Source organism: Chrysochloris asiatica, unplaced genomic scaffold, assembly GCF_000296735.1.
Source record: "Chrysochloris asiatica unplaced genomic scaffold, ChrAsi1.0 scaffold00022, whole genome shotgun sequence".
NCBI classification, from domain to species: domain Eukaryota; kingdom Metazoa; phylum Chordata; class Mammalia; order Afrosoricida; family Chrysochloridae; genus Chrysochloris; species Chrysochloris asiatica.
Genome location: NW_006408540.1, coordinates 2,717,788 through 2,743,021, shown reverse-complemented (window position 1 = coordinate 2,743,021; position 25,234 = coordinate 2,717,788). Strand labels below are relative to the sequence as shown.

The following is a 25,234-nucleotide window of genomic DNA, read 5'->3' as shown; positions in this document are numbered from 1 at the left end:
TTCATATTTTATCATCTAATTTTTATTAATCATCTAAAGAATTTAATCCCATAACTTTCCTCAAAGAAATAACTGTCTTTGAATTTATTATGCAAATAGTAATAGGAAAAAATTCAAGTACCACAAAATAAAAATAACTTGTATACAAAATTAAATAATTTAAGGAAACCATCTCGATCTAGTGTGTTTCAATAATTTAACAGTATGAAAATATGATACTTACAAAGGTTCTGGGCAACTTTAGAATCTAGAAATTTAAGTTCTTTAATTTTTTTCTTATTGGCTTTTTTCTCTTCAAAACCATCCTCTTCTCTTCTCTCTGTTAAGAGCAAGGGTAGAGTCATGTCAGAAACAGTACAGCATTGAATTATCAAGGGGCAGGGAGTGAACTTTGTACCATCAAAGAATATTAAAAAATTAAAAATCGACAATGAAATTTTCAATATTACAAGACATAAGCTACTTCAGATGGACAATGGTGGTTCTAATGCTATTAAGAAGGGGGAAAAAAAACAACAAATCTGAAAATAAAGATTTAAAAGTAAACAAGAAAATTGGTATGATACACAGCACTATGGAAACCAGTAACAACATTGGGAATAAGGATCAGGTATTGAGAAAATGGCAGTCTTTTGGGCTGGTACCATGACTATGGTCTTCCCTGATCCTTCCACTTCATCATTTCTCTGCCCGAAACCTAAAGGTTTGTCTAAATCAACAGCAGGACTAAAAAGATATAATTCCATGCTGGTTCCCTAATAGCTAACCAGCCCCTGCTCAGGGGATCAAGTGGGAAAAATCTATATTGCTCTTTATATTTGTTGGAATATAAAACTGGGTGGGAAAGACCCTCTGGTTTTTGCCTATTGAACATCACAGGGCAAGCACAGAAGAGTTTCTATCATGTCTAGACAGTTTTGGATTGAGAAGAATTCATCAAAGAACTGTACAGGGCCCTCACTTATGTTACAAAGTGGGGCATACACACACATTTTCCATCACCTCAGAGACAGACAATTTTGGTGGAGGGGAGACCATGAATCATGGAATTAGTTATAATGTGTGCTTTCTGTGAGTAATTAAAATAGCTCTAATTTGCCAACATCTGTGTGTGTCTGATGTGCATGACTTGATCAGACTAACTAGCCAGTCATGTAAAAAAAATTAGGATCTTAATAGGGGAAAAAGAACAATGGGGCAAAGCATTTAGGTAATATCCACAAATGAATCATGAACACTGGAGAAACATAATCTTTAAAACCAAACAAAATTAATAACTGGTTAGAAACTCTTCAGATCTAAAAGAGAACATTATTGTTTTTATCAGAAAGAAAAGTCAGATATTTACCTACATTCTATTCAATTTCATTTACTATTTCCTTTTAAATTACTGCTTCATTACAGAAGAATTTTGGCAGGCATATACACTATGATGTAAGGACCAAATCATATATTTTTCAAAATAATTAATTCTGTACCATTTTAAGAATAATCAACTATCTTTCTCAACTTATATTAAATTACACTTATATCCTATAATTAGTATCTAAATACACTTAGTTCAGTGTTTCTAAATTTCTAATCCTGTTCCATTGTTCTGTCTAATACCCTTAGGCTATTATTATCTTAAGTATCATACAATTTTTTAGTATGTTTTGTTAATTGGCTATTCAAATTATTTATTTTCCATCTTTTTTTTTTTCCAAATTTGCTTAGCTTTTTTCAATTGTTCATTTTTCACTTTGAAACTTAGAATACTTCAATAGTTCTAAAAAGAAAATCCATTAGAACTCAATTTGAATAGAATGACATTTTGCAAATAGATTCAAGGAGCCTTGACATCTTGACAACTTTGAAACTTCCCAATCACAAACATGACATGTGTCTATAGTTCGAGTTAACACAACTATCTTCATAGAAGACCTGCATATATTTGTTAGTGTTGTCCTAAGGACATTTTAATAATACTCCTAGGTATTGTTGATGGGGAGGAGATGATTAATTAGCTCATTGTATTTCCCCAACACCCATTGCAACGTGTTGTTTTTAACTGCTGTCGAGTCGATTCCAACCCATAGCGACCATGTATAGGATTTCCAAGGAGCAGCTGGTGAGCTTGAACCACCGGCCTTGCAGTTCAAATGGTTTTGCAGTCTGATGCATTAACCCACAGCGCCATACCAGGACTCCATTGCAACTAGTGGAATATAAAAACATTACTAAATGTTATAATCAGTCACTTTTTAATTTGTCTTTTTATTCAAATAAGGGATATATATTATGTGCTAACAAAAGGCAACAGACTGTGCATGGCAATGTGGATACAATGACAGACAAGAAAGATGTCCCTGGTCTCAGAGAAATTAGGGTACAATTGATGTGACTGTACAGGAAATGGCAAGTAAATACATAGTTAACCAGCGATGGTGTGATAAGTACCATGGTGGTGGTGGTTATGTGCTGTGGAGTCAGTTCCAACTCATAGTGAACCTGTACAGGGTTTCCGAGGCTGTAAATCTTTATGGGAGCAGAACGCCTCATCTTTCTCTCATGGAACAGCTGGTAGTTTCGAACTGCGGACCTTGAGGTTCACAGCCCGATTAGTAACCACTATGCTACCAGAGTACCATGAAGGTATTAAAAGGAGCTCTTTGACACATACTTGTCAGGGACAAAATTTCCTTGGAATGAATGACTTAAACTAAAGCTTGAAAATTAATAAGAGTTAGCCAGATGACAAGATTTCAGGGATAAAGAAAATACACAAATAATGGCAGGGTCGTGTTTGAAGGTCTGAAGATAAGAAAAATTAGTGGACATACAGCGAAATTAGGCTAGTAAGTGTAGAAAATATTGTTGTTGTTAAGTGCTGTCGAGTCGGTTCCGACCCATAGCGACCCTGTATAGGGTTTCCGAGGGTGTAAATCTTTACAGGAGTAGAAAGCCTCATCTTTCTCCCGCGAAAACATTAGGCAGAAATAAGTACCAGAAATGACTTGGCTATGGTGTTAAGTGTGGATTGAAAAACTCTGGCTATGTTGTTAAGTGGGGATTGAAGAACAGCAAAAGTGGAAGAAGGGTAAAACTGAAGAGAGTTAAAATAATCCAAATGAAAATAACTGGTGTCTCCATGTAGAGCAGAAACTACAAGAATGGAGAAAAGTGACAGTTATGGAAATAGATTAATTGTTGGTTCAGCGAGGTCTTTTTCCTGAATACATATATATCCAACTGCCTATTCTCAATATCTCTATTTGGGTGTCTAATAGTCATCTTGAGCTTCATCTATCCAAAACCAGACTTCTGGTATATAAACTGTACCATGTCCATATTTATTCTTCTTCCAGAAATTTTCCTCATCTCATAGAATGAAAACAATGCTTTTATTCCAATTATTCAAGTAAAAAATCTTGAAGTCATCTTTGTTTCTAGTATTTTCTTCACACGTACATCCAATCCACCAGCAAATCTTGTCATTGTAACGTGAAATTATACATCACATTCAAGCATTCTTCACCACCTTCCTGGCTACTCTAGTTGTTGTGGGCCTTCAAGCTGATTCTAACACATAGCAACTTCTCGGTAAACAACTGAGCACTTAGCCACTGAGACACCAGGGCTCCTTCCTCCTTTTCCAGCCATTACCACCTTTATTTTTTTCTGTTGGAACACTAGTCTCCCATCTTTTCATTGTATAACAGACCAATCCTTTGAAACCTTACTTTTAAAAACCTTCCCAGATAGTCTTTTATAGAATAGCAAACCCACATCTTCCCAAGTATTCCTTATGATCATTGTTCTGGCTTTTTTTGCTTCTTCCAAAACACTTATCCCTCACCTATCATAAATTTGATATTGTGTATCCTCCTTCATTAAAAAACAAGTACCTTGGAGGCAAGAACTTTGTTTGTGTACCACTGTATCATCAGCACCAATATTAATGCCCAAACAAAACTCATTGTCTTGGAGTGAAATGTGAACCCAGTGACCCTGGATAGCATTTTCAAGGCTGCAAATCGTTATGGGAGCAGAAAGTCTCATCTTTCTTCTGGATGGTGGATTTGAACAGCTAAACTTGTTGTTAGCAGTTCAGTGTTTATCCTGTGGTGCTACCAGGGCTCCTTCTGTACCAGTAATAGGCCTTGAATATATAAGTGCTGAATATATAATCTCTGCTGTTTGTGTGCAGACACTTATGAACCTCCCAGCTCCTCAGGAACCCTGTACAGGATCACTATGAGTCACAACTGACTGGACAGCGCTTAGCAACAACAACAACTGAGTGTGGTGCTGTATGTAAGATAAGCACTGGACTACTGACTTCAAGGGCTTCTGGTGTAGCACTGTGGATCAGCACTGGACTGTGAAACACAAGGTCAGCAGTTCAATCTACCAGCTGCTCCTCAGAAACCCTACATAGGGTCAACTATGAGTAGGAAATGACTCAACAGCACTTAAGAACAACAACAACTAATTTCAAGCCTGGCAGTTCAAACCCACCAGCTGCTCCTCGGAAACCCTATGCAAGGTCGCTATGAGTTGAAAACAACTCGATGGCACTTAACAACAACAAGAATAAAGAATGAAGGTTTTTTTACACAAAATACTAATTCCGTTACCCGCCCTGAGAATATCTCAGTGAAATACACAGGGCATTCAGGTTGGGAATATTGATTAGATGTTTCAGAATCTCAACCCTACCACATGGCAGACACAGAATTTCATTTTGACTTTGTTTCCTCCTCTATAACTCGAGGCCACTGGCTCTCTAACTCCAGACATAAAAATGAAATAATATAATAATTACTTCCATATAACCCTCACATGAGTCCTGGTGTGGCACTGTAGGATAAACGCACTGTGGGCTAATGCGTCAGACTGCAAAGCTGTTTGAACAGCAAGGTCAGTGGTTCAAGCTCACCAGCTGCTCCTTGGAAACCCTATACAAGATTGTTATGGGTCGGAATCTACTGGAAGGCACTTAAAAACAATAACTAATCCAAAGGTAGGTGGTTAAAACCCACTAGTTACTTCTAGAAACCCTATACCAGGGTCATTATGAATTTAAATCAACTCAATTACACTTAACAATAACACTGCTTCCTCCCCCACCTCCCACCCCCACCCATCAGGCACAGTGAAAGAGATAAAGGAGCAAACTGCAGCACTACAAGTCAGCAGAAAACAGTAGAATCATGTCCACTGGTGGTTACCACTTCTACAGCAAGTACAAAATAGACTTTCTCTAAAAGACTAGATTTTCTCATGCATTAGGTCACACTTTGAATCATAAAACCAGACTATCAGTGATAACTATACTGGTGATATAGCTTTTTTTTTTTTTTTCCTTTGGCCATTAGAGGTCTGTGTTTAATCTCCCTTTCTAGAGATGCTGTGGAAAGCTTCATTTATTTTTTTTAGACAGAGAAGATTAATATGGTTCAAAAATGGTTCTGATCACTAACACAACATATGCCACATTTTATAAGGGTTTTATGTTATAAAGAAGTCAAAGATGACAAAACTCTCTTGGTTTCTGGGGCCATGACCTGAAAAAGTCTTTTTAAATTACATTTTCTCTTTACTCTTTTTCTATTTTCAAATTTTCAAAATTAGCAGCAAAATTATATAAAGAATCTCATTTCATTTTTTTTTCTTTCATACTAAATTATCCATTAAAAATCACAGTTAATGTATCTATTCCAGTTCATTTTCCATCATGTGCAAATCAGATTGAATTAAAATATGACTTTTTTTTCTTTTTATAGAAGTAAGATTCCATATAAATGTTATAGTAATATCATTATTGCTAAACAAGAAAACCTTACAATATGCAGTTCTAAATGTACAAGTAATTATTAGCGGTACAAAAGGTAATAAATAACAGAAGTTATCTTTCCCTACAATTGAATATTTTAAAATAAGTAAACATTATGGATATGTTGCTAAAATAACTGCTCATTCTACTTTTGTTGGTACTCCCTGGTTAAATATATTTCGTGCTGTGGTACAGTGAATTATTTACTATGCCACTTCTACACATTGTCTTTGCCAACTCCCACCAAACAACATTTTCCTGATGGAAGAAGATGGGCGGAAAGGGTGGTAGGATTATATAATTTTATTATGAGTGACTGATAAGAGGGCTAACTGTGATTGTAAAAACTTGGAATTCTAACATAGGTATAAAATGCACTATCTCAGAATCAGAAATGGACCATGTCACTCTTTTAATATGGACTCAAGGAAAAAGAACCAGGAGTGGAGCATGTCCTTTGGACCCTGAGATCCCTGTGTACTGAACCTCTTTGATCAAGGAGCAGAAAGCTGTGACATTAGAGGAGCAGCAGAAGGGTGGCAGAGGAGTAGCAGCAGCAGAACCAAGAGCCAGAGCACAAGATAGAGCAGTGAACTACCCAGGCCCTGGAACAAATGAAGCTGAGTGCCTTCAGACAGGAGGCCCTCTTGCAAAGGGGTGTGCCTCCAGGCACTTAATTGGAGAATTACGTTTACTGGCCCAAGGAGATAAAGCTGAGTGTGGTAGAATGCCCTTTGGGCATCTACAGCAGTGCTAGAAGAATTTTTGGAACACTGGTGGTTCAGGGCAAGGCCAGGTCAAAGAGTCAAGGACCAGACAGAGTCCAATCTGCAGACACAGCAAAGAAGATGCTACAATGACTAGAATAACTGTGCCCAGAGCATTTCTAATCCTGAAACTGCAAACTTCCTTAAGAAAGCTCATAATCGTGAATGTTGTTGTTGTTAAAGGCTGTCTAGTCAGTTCCGACCCATAGCAACCCTGTATAGGGATTTCGAGGAGCAGCTGGTGAGCTTAAACTCCCAACCTTGCAGTTCAAGCGGCTTTGCAGTCTGACGTATTAACCCACAGCACCACACCAGGACTTCCATAATCATGAATATGGACTGTGAATTCTGTGTAACCATTGCAATGAAGTATCAAACCAAATGGAGATGCAGAGAGTTGGTATCAAAAAATGGCATGGAAGGTTGGGGAGTGGAGGCATGTCTGGCCTCAGCCTCATAGGAATTGGCCTTGAGTTGGTCATGACTTTGATTCTCCTTCCAGCTGGGGTGAAGCAAGAGGTCAGACACTGACCTCAACTCCATTTGTGCACATACCAGCACATTTAAAAAAATATATTAAACATTTTAAAATTGTATTCTGGTATTCACTTAACAAAAATATTATCAAATTTTATGTTATGAATCTGTTTAACATAAATTACCTTTTGCTCCTTAGATGGTTTCTACATTAACTATGAAAGGACAAAAGAAAACAATTAAATAATTATTCTCAATGAAACAGAGAAAAGCCAGTCAGTTCAACTAGACTATAGGAAAACAGAGAAGGTAGGATACAACCTTTAATTGGGATGGGGTAGGAGTGGGAGACATCTATGAACTAGAGATACGAATAACTGTAGTTCTTCTTCTTCCCTGTTTTCTAAGTATTGAGGTTCTAAGAAGTTAATAAACTATTAAAAATGCAAGGGATCCAAATTTTAGAGGCAGAACAGCCTGTTATTATGGAGTTGAACCCTCTGAGTGAATAGACATGGAAGACCTGACAGAGAGAAAACAAGCTACTTGACTAAGGCCACACTAAGAGCTTGGTTGTGATGAAATTCTAAACCAGGGCACCATCCCCAACACCGCAGGCCTCCTGGGAGGGAATCTGTATGAAAGCAGATTGCAATTCAACACATAAGAAAATAACTCTACAAGGCGCCCTTTAAAATTGATCCAGTTTTTGTACTGGTGCACAATTTCACTGGGAAATGGAGTGGGGAACTTAAAGGGCCTGGGAAAGGGAAGAGAAATGCTTGGTCTCTTAAGCACAATGAATAGGATTTTAAATTATGGAAAAAGCTATAATTCCAAAGGGAAAGCCAAGAATTCTCCCATCACTACCTCTAAAATGTTGGACAACACTGGATGGAGCTCCTAATACAACTGCATACTGTGACAGGAATTCACTTGGAGTCTAAGGATTCGAATTTTAGAACATAAAAAAGGAAAACAGAATTCTGAGAATTAACAGTATTGGTGCATGTGAGACAATATAGTTTCAAAGGCTTAGACAGCTTGATGGCAGAAGACATGTAAGACATAAGGGGGGGAAAATAGCAATGAATTTTTTTTTTTAAATTTGGCAATATAATCTTGGCAAAATATCAAAGGAAACACTTTGATATTGAAAGCCATAATTGTATAAATAGCTTTAGTCCTAACTGATCTGTCAAATCCAGTTTTAATACTTCCAGGCATATAAATAAATGGTTATGTATCTAAGTACATAGAAAATAATCAAGAGGAGAAACATAACTAATCAGAATATTTACTCACAAAAAGATGTTTGGTTGCTGATCCTTGGCTATACAACATATAGGAAGAGTGGCTCAAACACTAGATACAATTGTGTGGAATAGATTATTTCAACTCAGCAGTCATCAAGTGTACAAAGAAACTCCTATTTCTCTTTTGTGCCCTTCAATTTTAGTAGACAACGTCATGAAACAAGTCTTGAGGGTTTTTCTCCACACAGTCAAGTCCAACATAGGTAGGAAAAAAGATTTTCTTATTTAACAAATCCTGTTGTGGCACTGAAGGATAAGCACTGAAATGCAAGGTCAGTTTGAGCCTCAAGGGTGGCAGTTCAAACTCACCAGCCACTCCTCTGAAACCCTATGTAGAGTTGCTATGAGCCAAACCTACATGATGGTGCTTAACAACAACAGCTAAGGAAATACCAGGATCTCTTTTCAAATCACTATATTCTTAAGGCACTGGAAATATATTCCATAAAACATCAAAATAAACACCTCAAAATGAAAATGATGTCTACAAAGCAGACCTAAAAGAATGTAGTTTCGCATCTCTTTATTCCTATACTAAACAACAAGTAGATCAAAAAATTTCAGAAAGCAGCTTGATCTCGAAAGATCTTCAAAATCATAAAAATTAGCAACATTGCCTATTTCAAAAACATTACCTTTACAAAGCAAAAAGAACACTCTCTTGAGTTTCCAATATATCAAAACAGCTTTCTAGGTAACATAAATGATTTGAGCTTGACTGAGCAAATAATACGAGAAGCTGGGTTCTCTGAAGAAAAACATGGCATCAGGATTTGTGGAAGACTCATTAACAATCTGCGATATGCTGATGATACAACCTTGCTTGCTGAAAGTGAAGAGGACTTGAAACATATACTTATGAAGATCACAGAGCACAGCCTTCGATATGGATTACATCTCAATGTTAAGAAAACAAAAATCCTCACCACTGGACCAATAAACAGCATTCTTATCAATGGAGAAGTGATTGAAGTTTTCAAGGACTTCAGTCTTCTTGGATCACATGTCAACACTCACAGAAGCAGCAGTCAAGAGATCAGATGACGTATTGCATTGGGCAAATCTGCTGCACAGGAACTTTTTAAAGTACTAAAGAGCAGCAGAGATGTCAGCTTGAGGACTAAGGTGCGCCTGACCCAAGCCATGGTATTTTCAATAACCTCATATGGATGTGAAAGCTGGACAGGGAATAGGGAAGACTGTAGAAGAACTGATGCCTTTGAGTTGTGGTGTTGGAGAATACTGAAAGTGCCATGGACTGCCAAAAGAACCAATAGATCTGTTTTGGAAGAAGTGTAACCAGAGTGCTCCTTGGATGCCAAGATGGCTAAGCTTCGTCTCTCCTACTTTGGACACATTGTCTGGAGGGAACAGTCGGTGGAGAAGGATGTCATGCTGGGTAAGGTGGAGGGTCAGAGAAAAAGAGGAAGACCACCAACGAGATGGATCAGCCAGGTGGCATCATTGATGGCATCAAGTGTGGCAGCGGTAGTGAGGTTGGCCCAGGATCGGACATTGTTTCATTCTGCTGTGCATTGGGGTCACTATAGGTCGGTTCCGACTCGATGGCACCTGACAACAACAACTGGTGGATGGACTCAAGCGAGGCAACAGTAGTGAGGTTGGCCCAGGATCATTCAGTGTTTCGTTCTGCTGTGCATAAGGTCGCTGTGAGTCGGTACCGACTCAATGGCACCTAACAACAACAACAACAACTGGTGTGATGCTGTGGGATAAAAGCACAGGACCACAAGGTCAGGCTGAAACATAAGGTTGGTGGTCTATATAGGGTCACTATGAGTCGTCAGCTTGAGGACTAAAGTGTGCCTGACCCAAGCCATGGTATTTTCAATAACCTCATATGCATGCGAAAACTGGACAGTGAATAAGGAAGACCATAGAAGAATAGATGTTTTTGAGTTATGGTGTGTTGGAGGACAATATTGAAAGTGCCATGGGCTGCCAAAAGAACCAACAGATCTGTGTTGAAAGAAGTGCAGCAAGAGTGCCCCTTGGAGGCCAAGATGGCCAAACTTCATCTCTCATACTTCGGACATATTGGTCACGGAAAAAGAGGAAGACCTCCAACTAGATGGACTGGCAAAGTGGCAGGATCAGTGGGCTCAATCAAACGTGGCAAAAATTGTGAAGTTGGCTCAGGACCGGGCAGTGTTTCATTCTATTGTGAAAGGGTTGCTATGAGTCGGTACCAACTCGATGGCACCTAATAACAACAATGGTGTATGAAGTATTCTTAACTATTGTGTTAGTCAGAATTTTCAAAGTGAACATGCATAGAACCCTGAGGCACAGTTTATAAATTAAAAGACTGGAAGGATTGGTGGACATTGTGTAATTTATATGCTAGTGTCTTAGGTTGACTAAGACACTAGCATATAATTGACATATTTCATACATATTGTCAGGAGGGACCAGTCCCTGGAGAAGGATATCACATTTGGTAAGGTACAGGGTCACAGAAAAAGAGGAAGACCTCCCAGAAAGGTGGATTAGCAAAGTGGGCTCAAGCTTGGCAACAATTGTGAGGTTAGCCCAGGATAGGACAGAGTTTCATTCTGTTGTGCATAGGGTAGTTGTGGGTCGGTACCAACTTGATGGCACCTAAAAACAACAACATGAGTTGGAACTAACTCGATGGTACTTAACAAAAACTTCCCTTTGGAGTCCTGGTGTGGCGCTTTGGGTAATGCACTGGATTGCAAGGTTGGTTTGAACTGCAGGTCGGCTGTTCAAACTCATCCAGCCACTCCTAGGAAACCCTATACAGGACCGATATGAGTAGAAACATTTCTATAGCACTAAATAACAACAAAAACTAATTTAAAGAACAGGTGTCCAAGCCCACTTACTGGCACCACAGAAGAAAGGTCAGGTTTGTTGTTAATGCCATCGAGTCGGTTCCGACCCATAGCGACCCTGTAGAGAGTTTTCCACAGAGCAGCTGATGAGCTTGAACTGCCGACCTTGCAGTACAAACAGCTTTGCAGTCTGGTGCATTAACCTACAGCATTGCACAGTTCTGTTCTGTAACACATGGGCTGGAATCAACAAATTTCAGCTGGTTGGGTTTTGATTGGATTTCACAACCAAAGACATAAATAGCTGGAAAAACAGTACTCAGACAAAAGATAATATCAGCGTCTTTAAATTCACATACCCAGCAATTTCTTTAACTTACAAGTTGCACACTGGGGAGGAAATTAACCCTAAGAAGGTTAAGTCTTTTTTATCTTGCATATCTTAGTATCAATTATTTTAACAATATTATTTAAAGACTGAGATGAACACTGATTGAATAGACTGGGGGTCTAAGAAAGGAAAGTAAAAGGAATCCACAAAAAAAGGGGGAAAAAAAAAACAAAAGAAAAAAAAATAAATCCTATTCTCATAAGACTTTTTGTCTTACTTCATCAAAACTTCTCATAGTAAAATTCCTAAGTTTTTCTTATGTATCCTCATAACTCCCCATTTTGAGAACCCCTTAAGGATTGCACATGTCTCTTAAGAATTGGTATTCACTGTTGGTGTTTCCCAATCTTGGAATAACATATGCACTATATTTTGTTTGTTTGTTTGTTTGTTTGTTTTACTGTTGTTTTTCCAGGGTAACCTTTCCGCTAGATCCTGTGGAAGTAATAGAAACTATATATACACCTTTGCTCATAGAAATTACAAAGCAGATTCTAAAAGTTAATACATGACATCCTAATGCATACACAAGAAATGGTACTAAAGAGGGCGAGGGGAAACCTATTATAAAAAATGAGAACTCAGCATACACTGCTAATTTCAAAGTAGGATTAAGTCCAAATGAGGATACAGGTAATTCAAGATATCTAAAATAATATAGAATTAAAAGACTTAATAAGCCAACTTATTAGTTTTTGTACACATACTGCTAAATAACTTGAGAATAGAAAAAGTAACAATAAATTATATTAACTAACAGATAAAAAGCTATGCCTTATTAAATAGTAAAGAGCAGACCACCCCCATGTATCAGGGAGTCGGGTAAACAACCCAGAGCCTTATCAGAATGGCTAGGAATTACCCAAAACTTGATAGAAGAAATGTGATCATACATAAAATGCCAATTATTACAAAATACTGAGAAATAACTTTACTTATAGATAAATAAAAGTAAAGGAGTAGAATTTTATTTTGAACTTATGTGCATCCTATGAAAGCATTCTCGTGTTCTTTTGGATCTAGTATTTGTGTAAATAAACTAATAATCAGAGAGTAAAATGCCAACACCAATTTTATATTAACATTTACTTTAGGATTACAAACTTGAAGTTCTGGTACGATACTGTTGTTGCTGTTAAGTGCCATCTCCAACTCACAGCGATTCTATACAGGGTTTTCGGGGAGCAACTGGCGGGTATGAACTGCTGGCTTTGTGGTTCACAGTTCAATGCAGATTCTACAGTGCCACACCAGTGCTACACTAATGCTCTGGTACCATACTCCTCCCTTAAAAGCCATGGACTTGTTTCCACCTACAAGTCTAGTACTACTCATTGAAAATGCTTTATCACGGGTACATGTATGCACACACACACACACGTGCAGATGAGAAAGAAGAGGTGGAGATGATACGTACATATTTGTTCAATTCAACTCAAACATTACAAGTGAGCTTCAAAAAACTCATGAAAAAAATCCTTTATCTTTCAATTCTATTTTTCCACAGGCTTTTTGAAGCACACTCATATTATCCAGCCTGTCTGATAAGAATTACTCTGCTTTTATGTTTTCTGTCTCTGATAGCTCAGTTGGGAATTCAAGTCATTTCCCCAATTTCTCAGTTATTGATTCCTTATTCCTATGGGCTCTGGGATGCTCCTGCTCAGAATTTCAGATTATTCTGGTTTCCAATTAGCCTACCTAATTAGATCTCCATTATTTGCCTCATCTGTTTTCTAGACATCAAAGATTGTGCTAATATTTGTCCCCATGAGCATCTGAACTTGAGACCACTTTTTAAATCTGAACCACTGATAGCAATTGTTCTTGTTGTAAAGTGCCATCAATTCAGTTCTAACTCACAGTAACCCTGTCTAGTCTTTCCAAGGAATGGCTGATGAGTTTGAACTGCCTACCTTGAGGTTCAAACTGATGTTATGCATTACCCTGAAGCTACACACCAGGACTGCACTGACAGTAATAGAGCTACGTACTCTGTCTGGCTTTTAACTAGATCCCCTGTTGTATGGAGCCCTGGTGGCTCAGTGGGTTACATACGTATTGGGTTGTTAACCACAAGATCAGCAGTTTGAATCCACCAGCCACTCTACGGAAGCAAGATGAGGCTCTAAACTGACTCCATGGCACACCATCACTTACCACCTATTGTATAAACCCTATAAAACTTCTGGTTTACCTTCTGGGTCTATGTTTCGTACTTCACCACCTAACTCAAATATGCGAGTTTTCCAATCACAAGGAAAGATTATGTGGGGACAAACAAGGTTCATGTTATTCCTTATTAAAGAGTTAAAAAAAGAAGAAAACTAACTACACAAGGTTGGACTTTAAAGTGTTCTCTTTTTTAAAATAAAACTGATCTGACCCTCTCCTTAATTTGAAACTATATGCAGACATATGGAGAAGGTAATATCCTACTTTTCTGTTGTTGTTATATTAAATATCGTCGAGTCAGTTCTAACCCATAGCAATCCTGTATAGGGTTTCTAAGAAGCGGCTGGTGAGCTTGAACCATCAACATTGCAATTCAAACCGACCTTGAGGTCTAGTGCAGAGATAGTTAATATCCTGCTCAATTCACCTCACACATATACCCTTGTTTGACTTCTCCCATAATAAAGATAATGTTTCTACAAATTCCTCTTGTATTCTTCACCCTTGATTCACAAACAATTATCTTCAAATTGTTCAAAGAAATTTAATTCTTCGGTAATACAGTATCTCAAGAACCTAATCATGCTTCTATTTTCTTGAATGCCACAACCCAGTTTTCAGCCAAGTCAACCACTGTATCATTAAAGATGCATAATGAGGATGCAAGTGTTGACTTTTATATGGAAGACAGCTCTTAGCAACTCTTTCCACTCTTTTCTCAGGTCAAAACTACTGCTGTTCCACGGAAGACAGATGAAGCTTTCTGCTTCTGTAAAGATTTACAGTCTAAGAAACATTATATAGGGTTGCTATAAGTCGGAACCAACTCCACGGTACATAACCACCACCACCACTTACTCAAGCCACAGGTGAGAAGCTCTATTAGGAGCAAATACACAAAAGACAAATTGACAATAAAATGATCCTTTATTTTCCTTTGTTGTTTATCTCTATGTGCACATGTGTATATATCGCTTATGAATTGCAAAAGGGGGAAAATATAAAAGTAGAGCCAACACAGAATTCAACCTTTGTTGTTGTTGTTGTTAGGTGCCATCAAGTTGGTGACCCTATGCACAACAGAATGATATTCAGTCCTACGCTATCCTCATAATCATCGTTACATTTGAGCCCATTGTTTTTTAGCCACCTTGTCAGTCCATCTCATTAGGGGTCTTCCTCTTTTTCACTGACCCTCCACTTTTCCAAACACGATGTTACCTCTGAAGGGACTCATTCTTCCTGACAGCAATAAAGTACGAGAGACAAAGTTTTGCCATCCATCCTTCGAAACAGCATTCTGGCTGTACTTCCTCCAAGATAGATTTCGTGGTTCTCCTGGGAGTCCATGGTACCTTCACTATTCTTCTTCAATGCCTAAATTCAAATGCATCAATTCTTCTACAGTCTTCTTTATTCTCTGTCCAGCTTTCATATGTATTTCCTTATTTATTGTCCAATATTCACATGCACATCAGGCAACTGAAAATATTGTGACTTGGGTCAGGCAAAACTGATGTCTTGGCTCTTGAACAATTTCAAGAGGTCTTTTGTAGCAGATTTTTGTAATGCAATACATCCCCGGATTTCTTGACTGTTGCTTCCATGAATGTTGACTGAGGATCCAAGTGAAATGAAGCCTTTGACAAGTTCAATCTGTTCTCCCTTTATCATGATGGTATTTATTGGGCCAATTGAAAGGATTTTTGTTTTCTTTATAGGAATCCCTAGACGCTTTATAATCTTCAAGCCCCAACAAAATCAGCTAAGAATTTAAGATAAATAAGACGTAGTGGTTACGAATCGGGCTGCGAACCTTAAGGTCAGCGGTTCGAAACTACCAGCCGCTCCGCGGGAGAAAGATGAGGCTTTCTACTCCCGTAAAGATTTACACCCTCGGAAACCCTGTACAGGGTCGCTATGGGTCGGACCCGACTCGATGGCACTTAACAACAACACAACATGTTCCTTTTTATACAGTTTTATAAAAAGCATGTAATTTTAAAAGTGAACTTACAGTCTTTTTATAATTTCCCAATGTGTCCCAATCTGATCGCCCCCAACAATAACAACAACAAAAAGGCTTACCTTTATCATACTGATCAAATCTGCCATTAAAAACTGAAGAAAACAGAACTTAATGGAATCATTCTACAGAGGGGGAAGGGAGGAAACCTTTCACTAATGGGAATGGAGTGGCTTATATCTTATTAGAAAAATCTCACTTTAAACTCAATTGCTCCACAATTATGTTGGGCAACCTGTCACTTGAACAGAGAAGCATTAACATCTTAGTGAAAAAGAAATTTTACAGGAACTGAAATTCCCCTTACTGTAAACTCTCTAACCTAGCTAATTAAAAACTATCTCTAGTTTAAAGTCTTCATGAAAATGTCAGACAGTAAAAGTTAATGTTCAAAAGACATATACCAACAAGCCAAGGCAGAACAGAACATTAAATACTAAACAGAACAACACCTCTGACAGTCTAGGAACACCTATTAATTGGGACTCTCTGGTGCGTGTCAAAATTTCTAATCTTTCAAATGTTTTAGGAAATCATATTCAGATCCTTTTGAACATTTCACTTGGTGTGGAAACAACAAATCCACATTTCATATGATTATTGAAATTTCTGAAAGCTTCAAATCCATTTTCCCCAATTAGTATGGACAGTGGAAATCATCTAATTAAAAAAAAACAAACACAAGAACTCGTATTTCTGAGAAGAAATCTGAAGCATGATGAATCTAAAATAAGACAAGAAGTTAAAGCAGTTGATGCTCAGCTGATTCTGACTAACAAGAACTCCATAGGTATGTCAGAGAACTGTGTTTCACAGAGTTTGGGACATTTGGGGGATTCTTCTGCAAATAAATCAGCAGGCCATTCTTACAAGATATTTCCGAGGGGACTTGAACATCTAATCTTTGGATCAAGTACTGAGTACTTACCCATTTACATTGCCAACAATGCTAAGACAGAGGCTAAGGAACTGACAAATGGACAGATTCACAATCTTCCACTTAATCCACTCAGGAAATTTGCTCATTGTGGTAATTAAGAGACTATCTAGACCATCAGTGCAAACTGCAAATGTGATGATGTGAGAAGTGACTGAAACTAATAGCAGAATGACTAAGATTCATTCTACTCTGCAGAGAAAGTAGGACCAGATAATAATTGGAGCAGGTGACTATAGATGATTTCTCTTTCTTTCTTGATTTTTTTTTTTCCCTCTCAGGACCAGTGGCATTTATTTCCTCTGGGGAGGGAGATAAAGCTTAGAATAAGACGTCATTCCTCAGCACTGAGCATAACATTAGATTTTTGTTAATAACTACAGAGAGACAATAATCTTGAAAGTTATGTGATCAATTGTAAGAACTGCATACTTAACAGGGGAAAAAATTTTAAGATAATAACAAAGCTTTCCTTTAAGTATACAAAATTAAAAAGAGGTTCTTACTATAAGCAATAAATAGAAAAAAAAAAAAAAAAATAGAGAGTAAGAGGTAAGTCTGAGTCTCAGACACAGGGAAGATACAAACGTCTTCTTAGGCCATAGAGAACTTGTAAGGTCTAAAATGAAATAAGGCACTGTAGGATAAGCACTAGACTCCTAATTGCAAGGGCTGTTCAGACCCACGAGCAGATCTCAGGGAGAAAAGAGACACTTTCTATTGAAACTATTGGACTCAGTGGCAGAGGGTTTGGTTTTGGTTTTTATATAATGTGGGTCTACCTGAGTGAGTTACTCATGTTCACACTGACAAGGTACTTTGGAAGAAAGGTGTGGCAACCCACGTAACTAAAGTCAAACACTGAACACCCTATAGAACACAACTTTACTCTGACATATGTAGGGTCCACCTTGACTTGGAACAGACCCAACAGAACCCTTGATATATACAGGATTTGCTATACACACACACACACATACACATGCAAGGATGAGTCGAAAATTATTCGTTCTATGGTTGCAATACTTTAATAAACTTTTAGAAAAGGTGAATACTTAATTTTTCAACACAATCTCCTTGCTTTTCAATACACTTTGTCTATCTGTCAATAGCCTTTTGTATCTCTTTATTAAAAAATGTTTTAGACTGAGCTGTGAGCTACAAATGTACTGCTGTTTTCATTTCTTCAGCAGAAGTGAATCTTCATCCTCGAAGGGCTGTTTTCAGAGGACCAAACAGGAAAAACTTTGATGGAACAGGATCAGGCTTATAGGGAGGATGCTTTAGTACTTCAAAATGAAGTTTCTACAGAGTGTCCACAATGTGGGCAAAGGTGTGTTGATGTGAACACATGCAAAATATCACAATGCCCTTGGATAGCAGTTATATGCATTTAATCCTAATTTTGTCTTCAGTTCTTCAGTAAACATTTCACTGTAAAGAGCACTATTAATTATTGAACCTTTTTCCATACGGTGTTCTGAAACTGGTCCTTGAGAATCCCAGAAAAATGTAATCATCAATTTTTCAGCTGATGATTGACTTTTAAACTTCTTCTTGGTCAGTGATTGAGAATGTTTCCATTCCATCATTCCATATTCTGCCATTGACTCTAAAGCTCAGGGTGATTAAATCCAGGTCTTATCACCAGTAACTATTTTTCATAAGAAGTTTTCACCATCTTTTGAATATTAATCCAAATTTTGTTTGCAGATGTCCAAACACTTCAGTTTGTGCTCTTCCAAGAGTTGCTTCAGTATCCATCTCTCACAAACTTTTCAAAGAGCAAGTCTGTCATGGATTATTTCCTAGGCAGAGTCATAGCTGATTGGCAAATGATTTGTCACATATCCATTGTCACTCATCTATTCAACAGAATCGTTTCACATGCACGCACAATGTTGTTTTCAGCCATGGATGTGGACAGTCATTTTAATATAAGAGAAGTGCTAGTAATTTTTCACTCACCCTCATATATAGGATTTGTTATTTGCCTTCACCCTCAGATGGGGGTAATAAAGGAGTATAGGGAGAAACATAAGACGAAACTGGATCTGGTAAGCCAGAATATGAGATATTTGTGCCTAGTTCCCTACCTGGAACTCGTTCTCAGTGACTGGCAATATGGCACAAGCTATGAAGAACAAGAATGGTGCATGCAATTTTAAATAGTGAGCACATCTGAGAAAGCGCCTTGTTTTGGAAGTATTAAACAAGGGTTGTACTAGTGTTAAAAGGGCCAGTGGACATATTATTTTCAATATGACCACTGGACTTTTTAAAATATAGACTGAAAAATTCAGAGTGGATCTAAAATTCCCTGAAATTACTATATTAGGGAAAAAAGAAAAAAATAAGCTGCAGTAAGTACTATAATTTCTGATTTCAAGGAATAAGGTGGTGAGAACAACAAAGAAATGCCATTTCCTGCTCACAGTATATACATGAGCTCTGGTAGCATAGTGGTTACGAATCAGGCTGCAAAGTGCGAGGTCAGCAGTTCGAAACTACCAGCTGTTCCATGGGAGAAAGATGAGACTTTCTGCTCCCATAAAGATTTACAGCCTCGTAAACCCTGTACAGAGTAGCTATGAGTCAGAACCGACTCCACGGCACACAGCCACCACCATCTATTGTTGTGTTGTTAGTGTCTTTGAGTCAATTCTGACTCATAGCATCGCTGTATAGGGTTTTCAAAACTATTTATCTTTTAAGAAGCAAAAAGTCTCATCTTTCTCCCGAGGATCGGGTCGTGGGCTGAAACTGCTGACCTTGTGGTTTGCAGTCCAGTGTTTATCTCACAGACTCACCGTCCTCCCCAATGTACATATTACTTTATATCATGTTACCAAATAAAAATTGTATCCCCAGAAAAGGTGTATGTCATGGTTATAATCCTTCACTTTACTTAGTCAATCTACATACTAAGCAAACAATCTGAGAAGAGGAATTATGTACAGGTGAGTGTGGCACCAGTATGGCAGCAAGACTCATCTACAACCTTTTGCAGATGACACAAGCTTCTTGCTAAAAGAAAAGAACTTGAAATATATACTGACGAAGACCAAAGACTGTAGCCATCAGTATAGATTCCACTTCAATGTAAAGAAAATAAAAATCTGCACCAATAAACGACATCATGGTAAATGGAGAAAAGATTGAAGCTGCCAAAGGTTTCATTTTGCTTGGATCCACAATCAATGTCCATGGAAGCAGAAATCAAGACATCAAACATCATATTACATTTGTTGTTGTTGTTGTTAAGTGCCGTCGAGTCGGTTCCGACCCATAGCGACCCTGTACAGGGTTTCCGAGGGTGTAAATCCTTACGGGAGTAGAAAGCTTCATCTTTCTCCCGTGGAGCGGCTGGTAGTTTTGAACCGCTGACCTTAAGGTTTGCAGCCCGATTCATAACCACTACGCTACCAGAGCAAATCTAAAAGTGTTCAAAGCAAAGGCATCAGTTTGAAGACTAAGGTAAACCTGACCCAAGTATTTTCAATTGCCTCATAGGCAGATGGAAGTTGGACAATGAATAAAGAAGATCATAGAATAATCAATACGTTTGAATCACGGTTTTGCAAAAGAATATTGAAGGTACCATGGAATGCCAGGGGACCAACAAATCTCTCTTAGAAGAAGGACAGCAGAATGCTCCTTAGAAAAAAAGTTGGTGAGAATTCGTCTCTCATCCTTTGGATACGTTGTCAGGAAGGACCAGTCGCTGTAAAAAGACATCATACATGGTTAAACTGGAGGGTCAGCAACAACGAACTCCAACGTAATACCAATGGTGAGGATTGTGCAGGGCAGGGCAGCATTTTCGTTCTGCTGTGCATAGATAGGGTCGCTCGATGTAAGTAACCTGACAGAACCTAACAACAACTTAGTCCCCCTTACTTAGTTACTTGAACACTCAGAGTGCTTTTTCAGCTTCGCAGATGCTTAGAAACCAGAGGAAGATGTATGGCACTCTTTACTTCATCAATTGCTTCTGTCCTCACACTTGAGAGAACATTCTTCAGGATAACCATTACACAGATTTCCTTCATTAAAAAAATGGATGTCCCTTTTGATCAGAAGCACCATTTGGAATAATTAACTACCAAATCTTTTGCTTTCTGAATGGAGTTTACTGAATTAATGGAACCTTGTTTATATAATATACTTGACAAAAATTTCTTTCAGTGTGGAAAGCTAAGGCACTTCTAAGCATTGACTATTTAAAAATAAAACAAACGACTCACATGTCATGCTACAATTTTTAAGATTCATTTACACTGACTAAAGAAACGTCAGTTAAACAAAAGCACATAAAATATGCAAAAAAAAGCTAAATAAACGATTCGAGCTAATATTACACTTGTCCTCTAATAAAAATTAAGTTATTATGAAAATATTGTGAAAACTATTCAAACAATATATTACTAGAAGTATGCATTGCTTAAAGTCTGTTCAGATACCCAACTGCACATACCAGGAACTTCCAACAAGATAATGGAATTTTTCCACGACATTGTTGCTGACCCCTCATATATTCGACCTTATAGACAGCAATAATCTCATATAATGTTTTTTATTGCTTTGCTGTTTTAAAGGAAAGCAACTTTCCTTGTGTTTATTATTTCCTCTTAATGACTTTACAAGGAGCGCTGGTAGCATAGTGGTTACGAGTCAGGCTGCTAACCACAAGGTCAGCAGTTCAGACCTACCATGTGTTCAGTGGGAGAAAGATGAGGTTTTCTGCTTCCATAAAGATTTACAGCCTCGGAAACCCTATGAAGGATCACTAGTGTTCGGAACCGACTCCACAACACACAACCACAACCACCCCCCATGGCTTTACAGATTCCAGCCAGTTGGTAATACCAGTGGGTTGCTCCTATGGCTCAGGTGAGCAGAGCAGTGGGCAGGACACACTTCACTTGCTCCCTACTTGCTTCCTCGAGCCTGCTGCTATCATTGCCGGCGCTGCTATTGGTTCTTCCTGCCTCCACCAACTCAGAAGAAGCAGCGACAATGAGGAGGATGACTGGAAGCAGACTCCCATCAGCATAATGTGCAAATTACATAACATCCGATTTCAGAACATATTGTGAACTTTAAGCAATGTATCCTTGGATCAGTTTTTTTAAAAAAAATAGAAGCTTCTCCAAGCATAGCTGCAAATTATCACCAAATATAACTGATAACAATAGTTACTGATAATAAAAGCTACCATAGATAGCCTTTTATAATATAAATATAAGTATGTGTAATGATGTAGATAAATGTATTTATGTACATGAATAGAAAGTTTTAGTTTTTGCTATTTTCTTTTTAGTCATATCTTTTATGCATCATTTTATTGTTTGAAGAAACAATAAACCTTGAACGTTTCTCCAAGTTCAACTGTACACCATATTCTTTTAAACAGATTCATTGAATCACTTGCTATCTGTCGCTGTCCATACCCCATGCATTGCAGAATAGAACTGTAATCCATAAGATTTTCAACAGCTTCAATCTTATAAAAAGGGCCTTATGTGGCACAAACAATTCACACTTAATGACTAACCAAAGATTGGTGGTTCAAACCCACCCACTGGTGCCATGAAAGAAAGGCTGTGCAATTTATTTCCATAAAGATCATAGCCAAAACAATGCTATGCTACACTTCTACCCTGTAACATTTGGAGTCATTATGGCTCAGTCAATTCAGTGATAATAGGTTTTGGTAATCTTACAGCAGTAGAATGCCCAACATTTCTTCCAAAGTGCAGCTTAAAACATTTACTGGTGAAGATCAAAGAGAACAGCCTTCGGTATGGCTGTAAAGAAAACAAAAATCCTCACCACTGGACCAATAAACAACATTCTTATCAATGGAGAAAAGATTGAAGTTGTCAAGGACTTCATTCTTCTTGTATCAACTATCAACACTCGTGGAAGCAGCAGTCAAGAAATCAAATGACGGATTGCATTTGGCAAATCTGCTGCACAAGACCTTTTAAAATTTTTGAAGAGCAAAGATGTCAGCTTGAGGACTAAGGTGCGTCTGACCCAAGCCATGGTATTTTCAATAACCTCATATGCATGCAAAAGCTGGACAGTGAATAAGGAAGTCTTTGAAAGAATTGACACATTTGAGTTATGGTGTTGGAGGAGAATATTGAAAGCGTCATGGGCTGCCAAAACAACAAACAGATTTGTGTTGGAAGAAGTGCAGCCAGAGTGCTCCTTGGAGGCCAGGATGGCCAAACTTCATCTCTCATACTTCGGCCATATTGTCAGGAGGGACCAGTTGCTGTAGAAGGATACCATGTTTGGTAGGGTGGAGGAAGAAAAAGAGGAAGACCCCAACAAGATAGAATGACCAGGTAACAGCATCGATAGACTCAAGTGTGGCAATAATAGTGAGGTTGTTCCAGGATCGGGCAGTTTTTCGTTCTGCTGTCCACTGTTGTTGTGTGCATGGAGTTGGTTCCAATGCATAGCGACCCTGTACAGGGCTTTCAGGGCTGTAAATCTTTACAGGAGCAGAAAGCCTCATCTTTATCCCACAGAACAGCTAGTAGTTTCAAACTGTTGACCTTGCAGTTCGCAGCCCATAGGGTCACTATAAATTGTTACCAACTCGTTGGCACCTAACAAAAATAACAACAAGCAGAAAAAGCATCCTTATCTACATTAGCAGGATCTAGACTACTAGGCATTGCAACAGGGTATTAAATGGTCCTGTGTCCATACAATTCCTTCTAAGTTCTAAACAGTCCAGTTCTCAAATGCCAACTGTTGCCATTCTCCTCTTCACATAATATGCTCATCTCATACTGAACCTTTGATGGATCTTTGATTACCAATGCTTTCCAACCTGAGTACTTTTCCACATGCTACAAGGGTAAGTCATAAAAGTCTTGCTGCTAGGATTCCAGTTCATATATACACTAGTTTACTCCACACAAAATGTGTTTAAACATGTACCCATGATCAATGCATCACTGCAGACAAGTTCTCTCAGTAAAACATCTGGCTTTGTCTCTTACGAGTGCCGTCACAAAAATGGACACTTTTTATGCCATGGAGTGGGGGCCATGATTTTGAGGAATTTTTGTTCATCACAACTATGCACCTGCTCATTTTTCTAGTATAACAAGGGCTTAATTTCCTATACCTGGAGATCCTATCACTTGATTATAACCTATGTACAGCTATAAGCAGAAGCAACAAATATTTAATGAACATACAAAAACTATATGTATAAGAACGTTCACTGTAATATATTTGACAGCAAAATTACAATGTCCCTTAGCATTTCCATGTAAATAGCAGGATCTCAAAGGACTACCACGACATCCTTATTTGGAGCAGCATCCCATCATCATACCTTGCTCATTTCTTTCACGGCACATGCAAAATCTGTGCTTATTTTTGTCTCCATCTTCTCCATCTGAATATTTATTGTATGAAGGCAGGATTTATGTCTGTCTTGTCCAGCATTATATCCAGGAACTAGGATGGTATCTTTCATCATATGCCTGATATTATTGTTAATGGTCTGGTGAGATGAAGGCTGGGTGGACAGCTGGCTGCACGAGTTCTCATGATTGACTCAGTGTCCCAAACCCGAGTCCTGCTTGTGATGGCAGATAACTGCTTTGTATTGAGAAGTGGCTAATCTTGAGGGAGTATGATTTGTATATCCAATTTCACTCGCTGACAGAAAAAGGCCAGAGTAGCACTAAGACTAATGTAGTTAATACAATAGGGATTACAGAGCTCTATGGAGAAATAGTCCTTGAGCATCAAGATGCTGGGTTATAAGATATGAAGGCCCAAGTTTGCAAAAGAATATTGATCTACAGGATAGATGTAGGAATCCGTGCTAAGAAGTAGAGAGAAATGGGTATTTATATCCCATTTCCTTCAAAACTCAGGGTTAATGAAAATTTCGTATAACAATTATAAATTGTTTTCCAAGAATGTTAAGACTAAAAGATTAAATGCTTAGAATCTTCACATATTAAAAAAATGTGGCTGTGTAATAAAATGAGGAAGTCTAACATATTCTCAACAATCAACATATAATACAAATATTCTCATGATATCCTATTGTTGTTGTTGTTGTTGTTAAGTGGCATCGAGTCAATTCTGAACAACAGAGATCCTGTAATGGGTTTCCAAGCAGCAGCTGGTGAGCTTGAAACACGGACCTACGGTTGTTGTTGTTGTTAGGTGCCATCGAGTTGGTATCAACTCATAGTGAACCTATGCACAGCAGAATGAAACACTGCCCGATCCTGTGCCAACCTCACTACTGTTGCCACGCTTGAGTCCATCAACGTTGCCACCTGGCCAATCCATCTCCTTGGAGGGTCTTCCTCTTTTTCTCTGACCCTCCCCCTTACAAACATGATGACCTTCTCCAGCAACTGGTCCCTCCTGAAAATATGTCTGAAGTATGAGAGATGACGTTTGGCCATTTTGGCCTCCAAGGAGCACTCTGGCTGCACTTCTTCCAAAATGGAA

At 38.2% G+C, this 25,234-nt stretch overlaps 1 protein-coding gene across 3 annotated transcripts in view; it reads right to left on the bottom strand.

Annotated features, from left to right (window-relative positions):
* The window catches only part of DIAPH3 (diaphanous-related formin 3), a 727,649-nt gene that overhangs the window by 385,032 nt on the left and 317,383 nt on the right, over positions 1-25,234 (bottom strand). For all 3 annotated transcript variants that reach the window (XM_006837594.1, XM_006837595.1, XM_006837596.1), the window contains one exon: positions 224-319. In XM_006837594.1, coding sequence (XP_006837657.1) covers positions 224-319 — 96 coding nt within the window. The remainder of the gene's footprint in view (positions 1-223; positions 320-25,234) is intronic.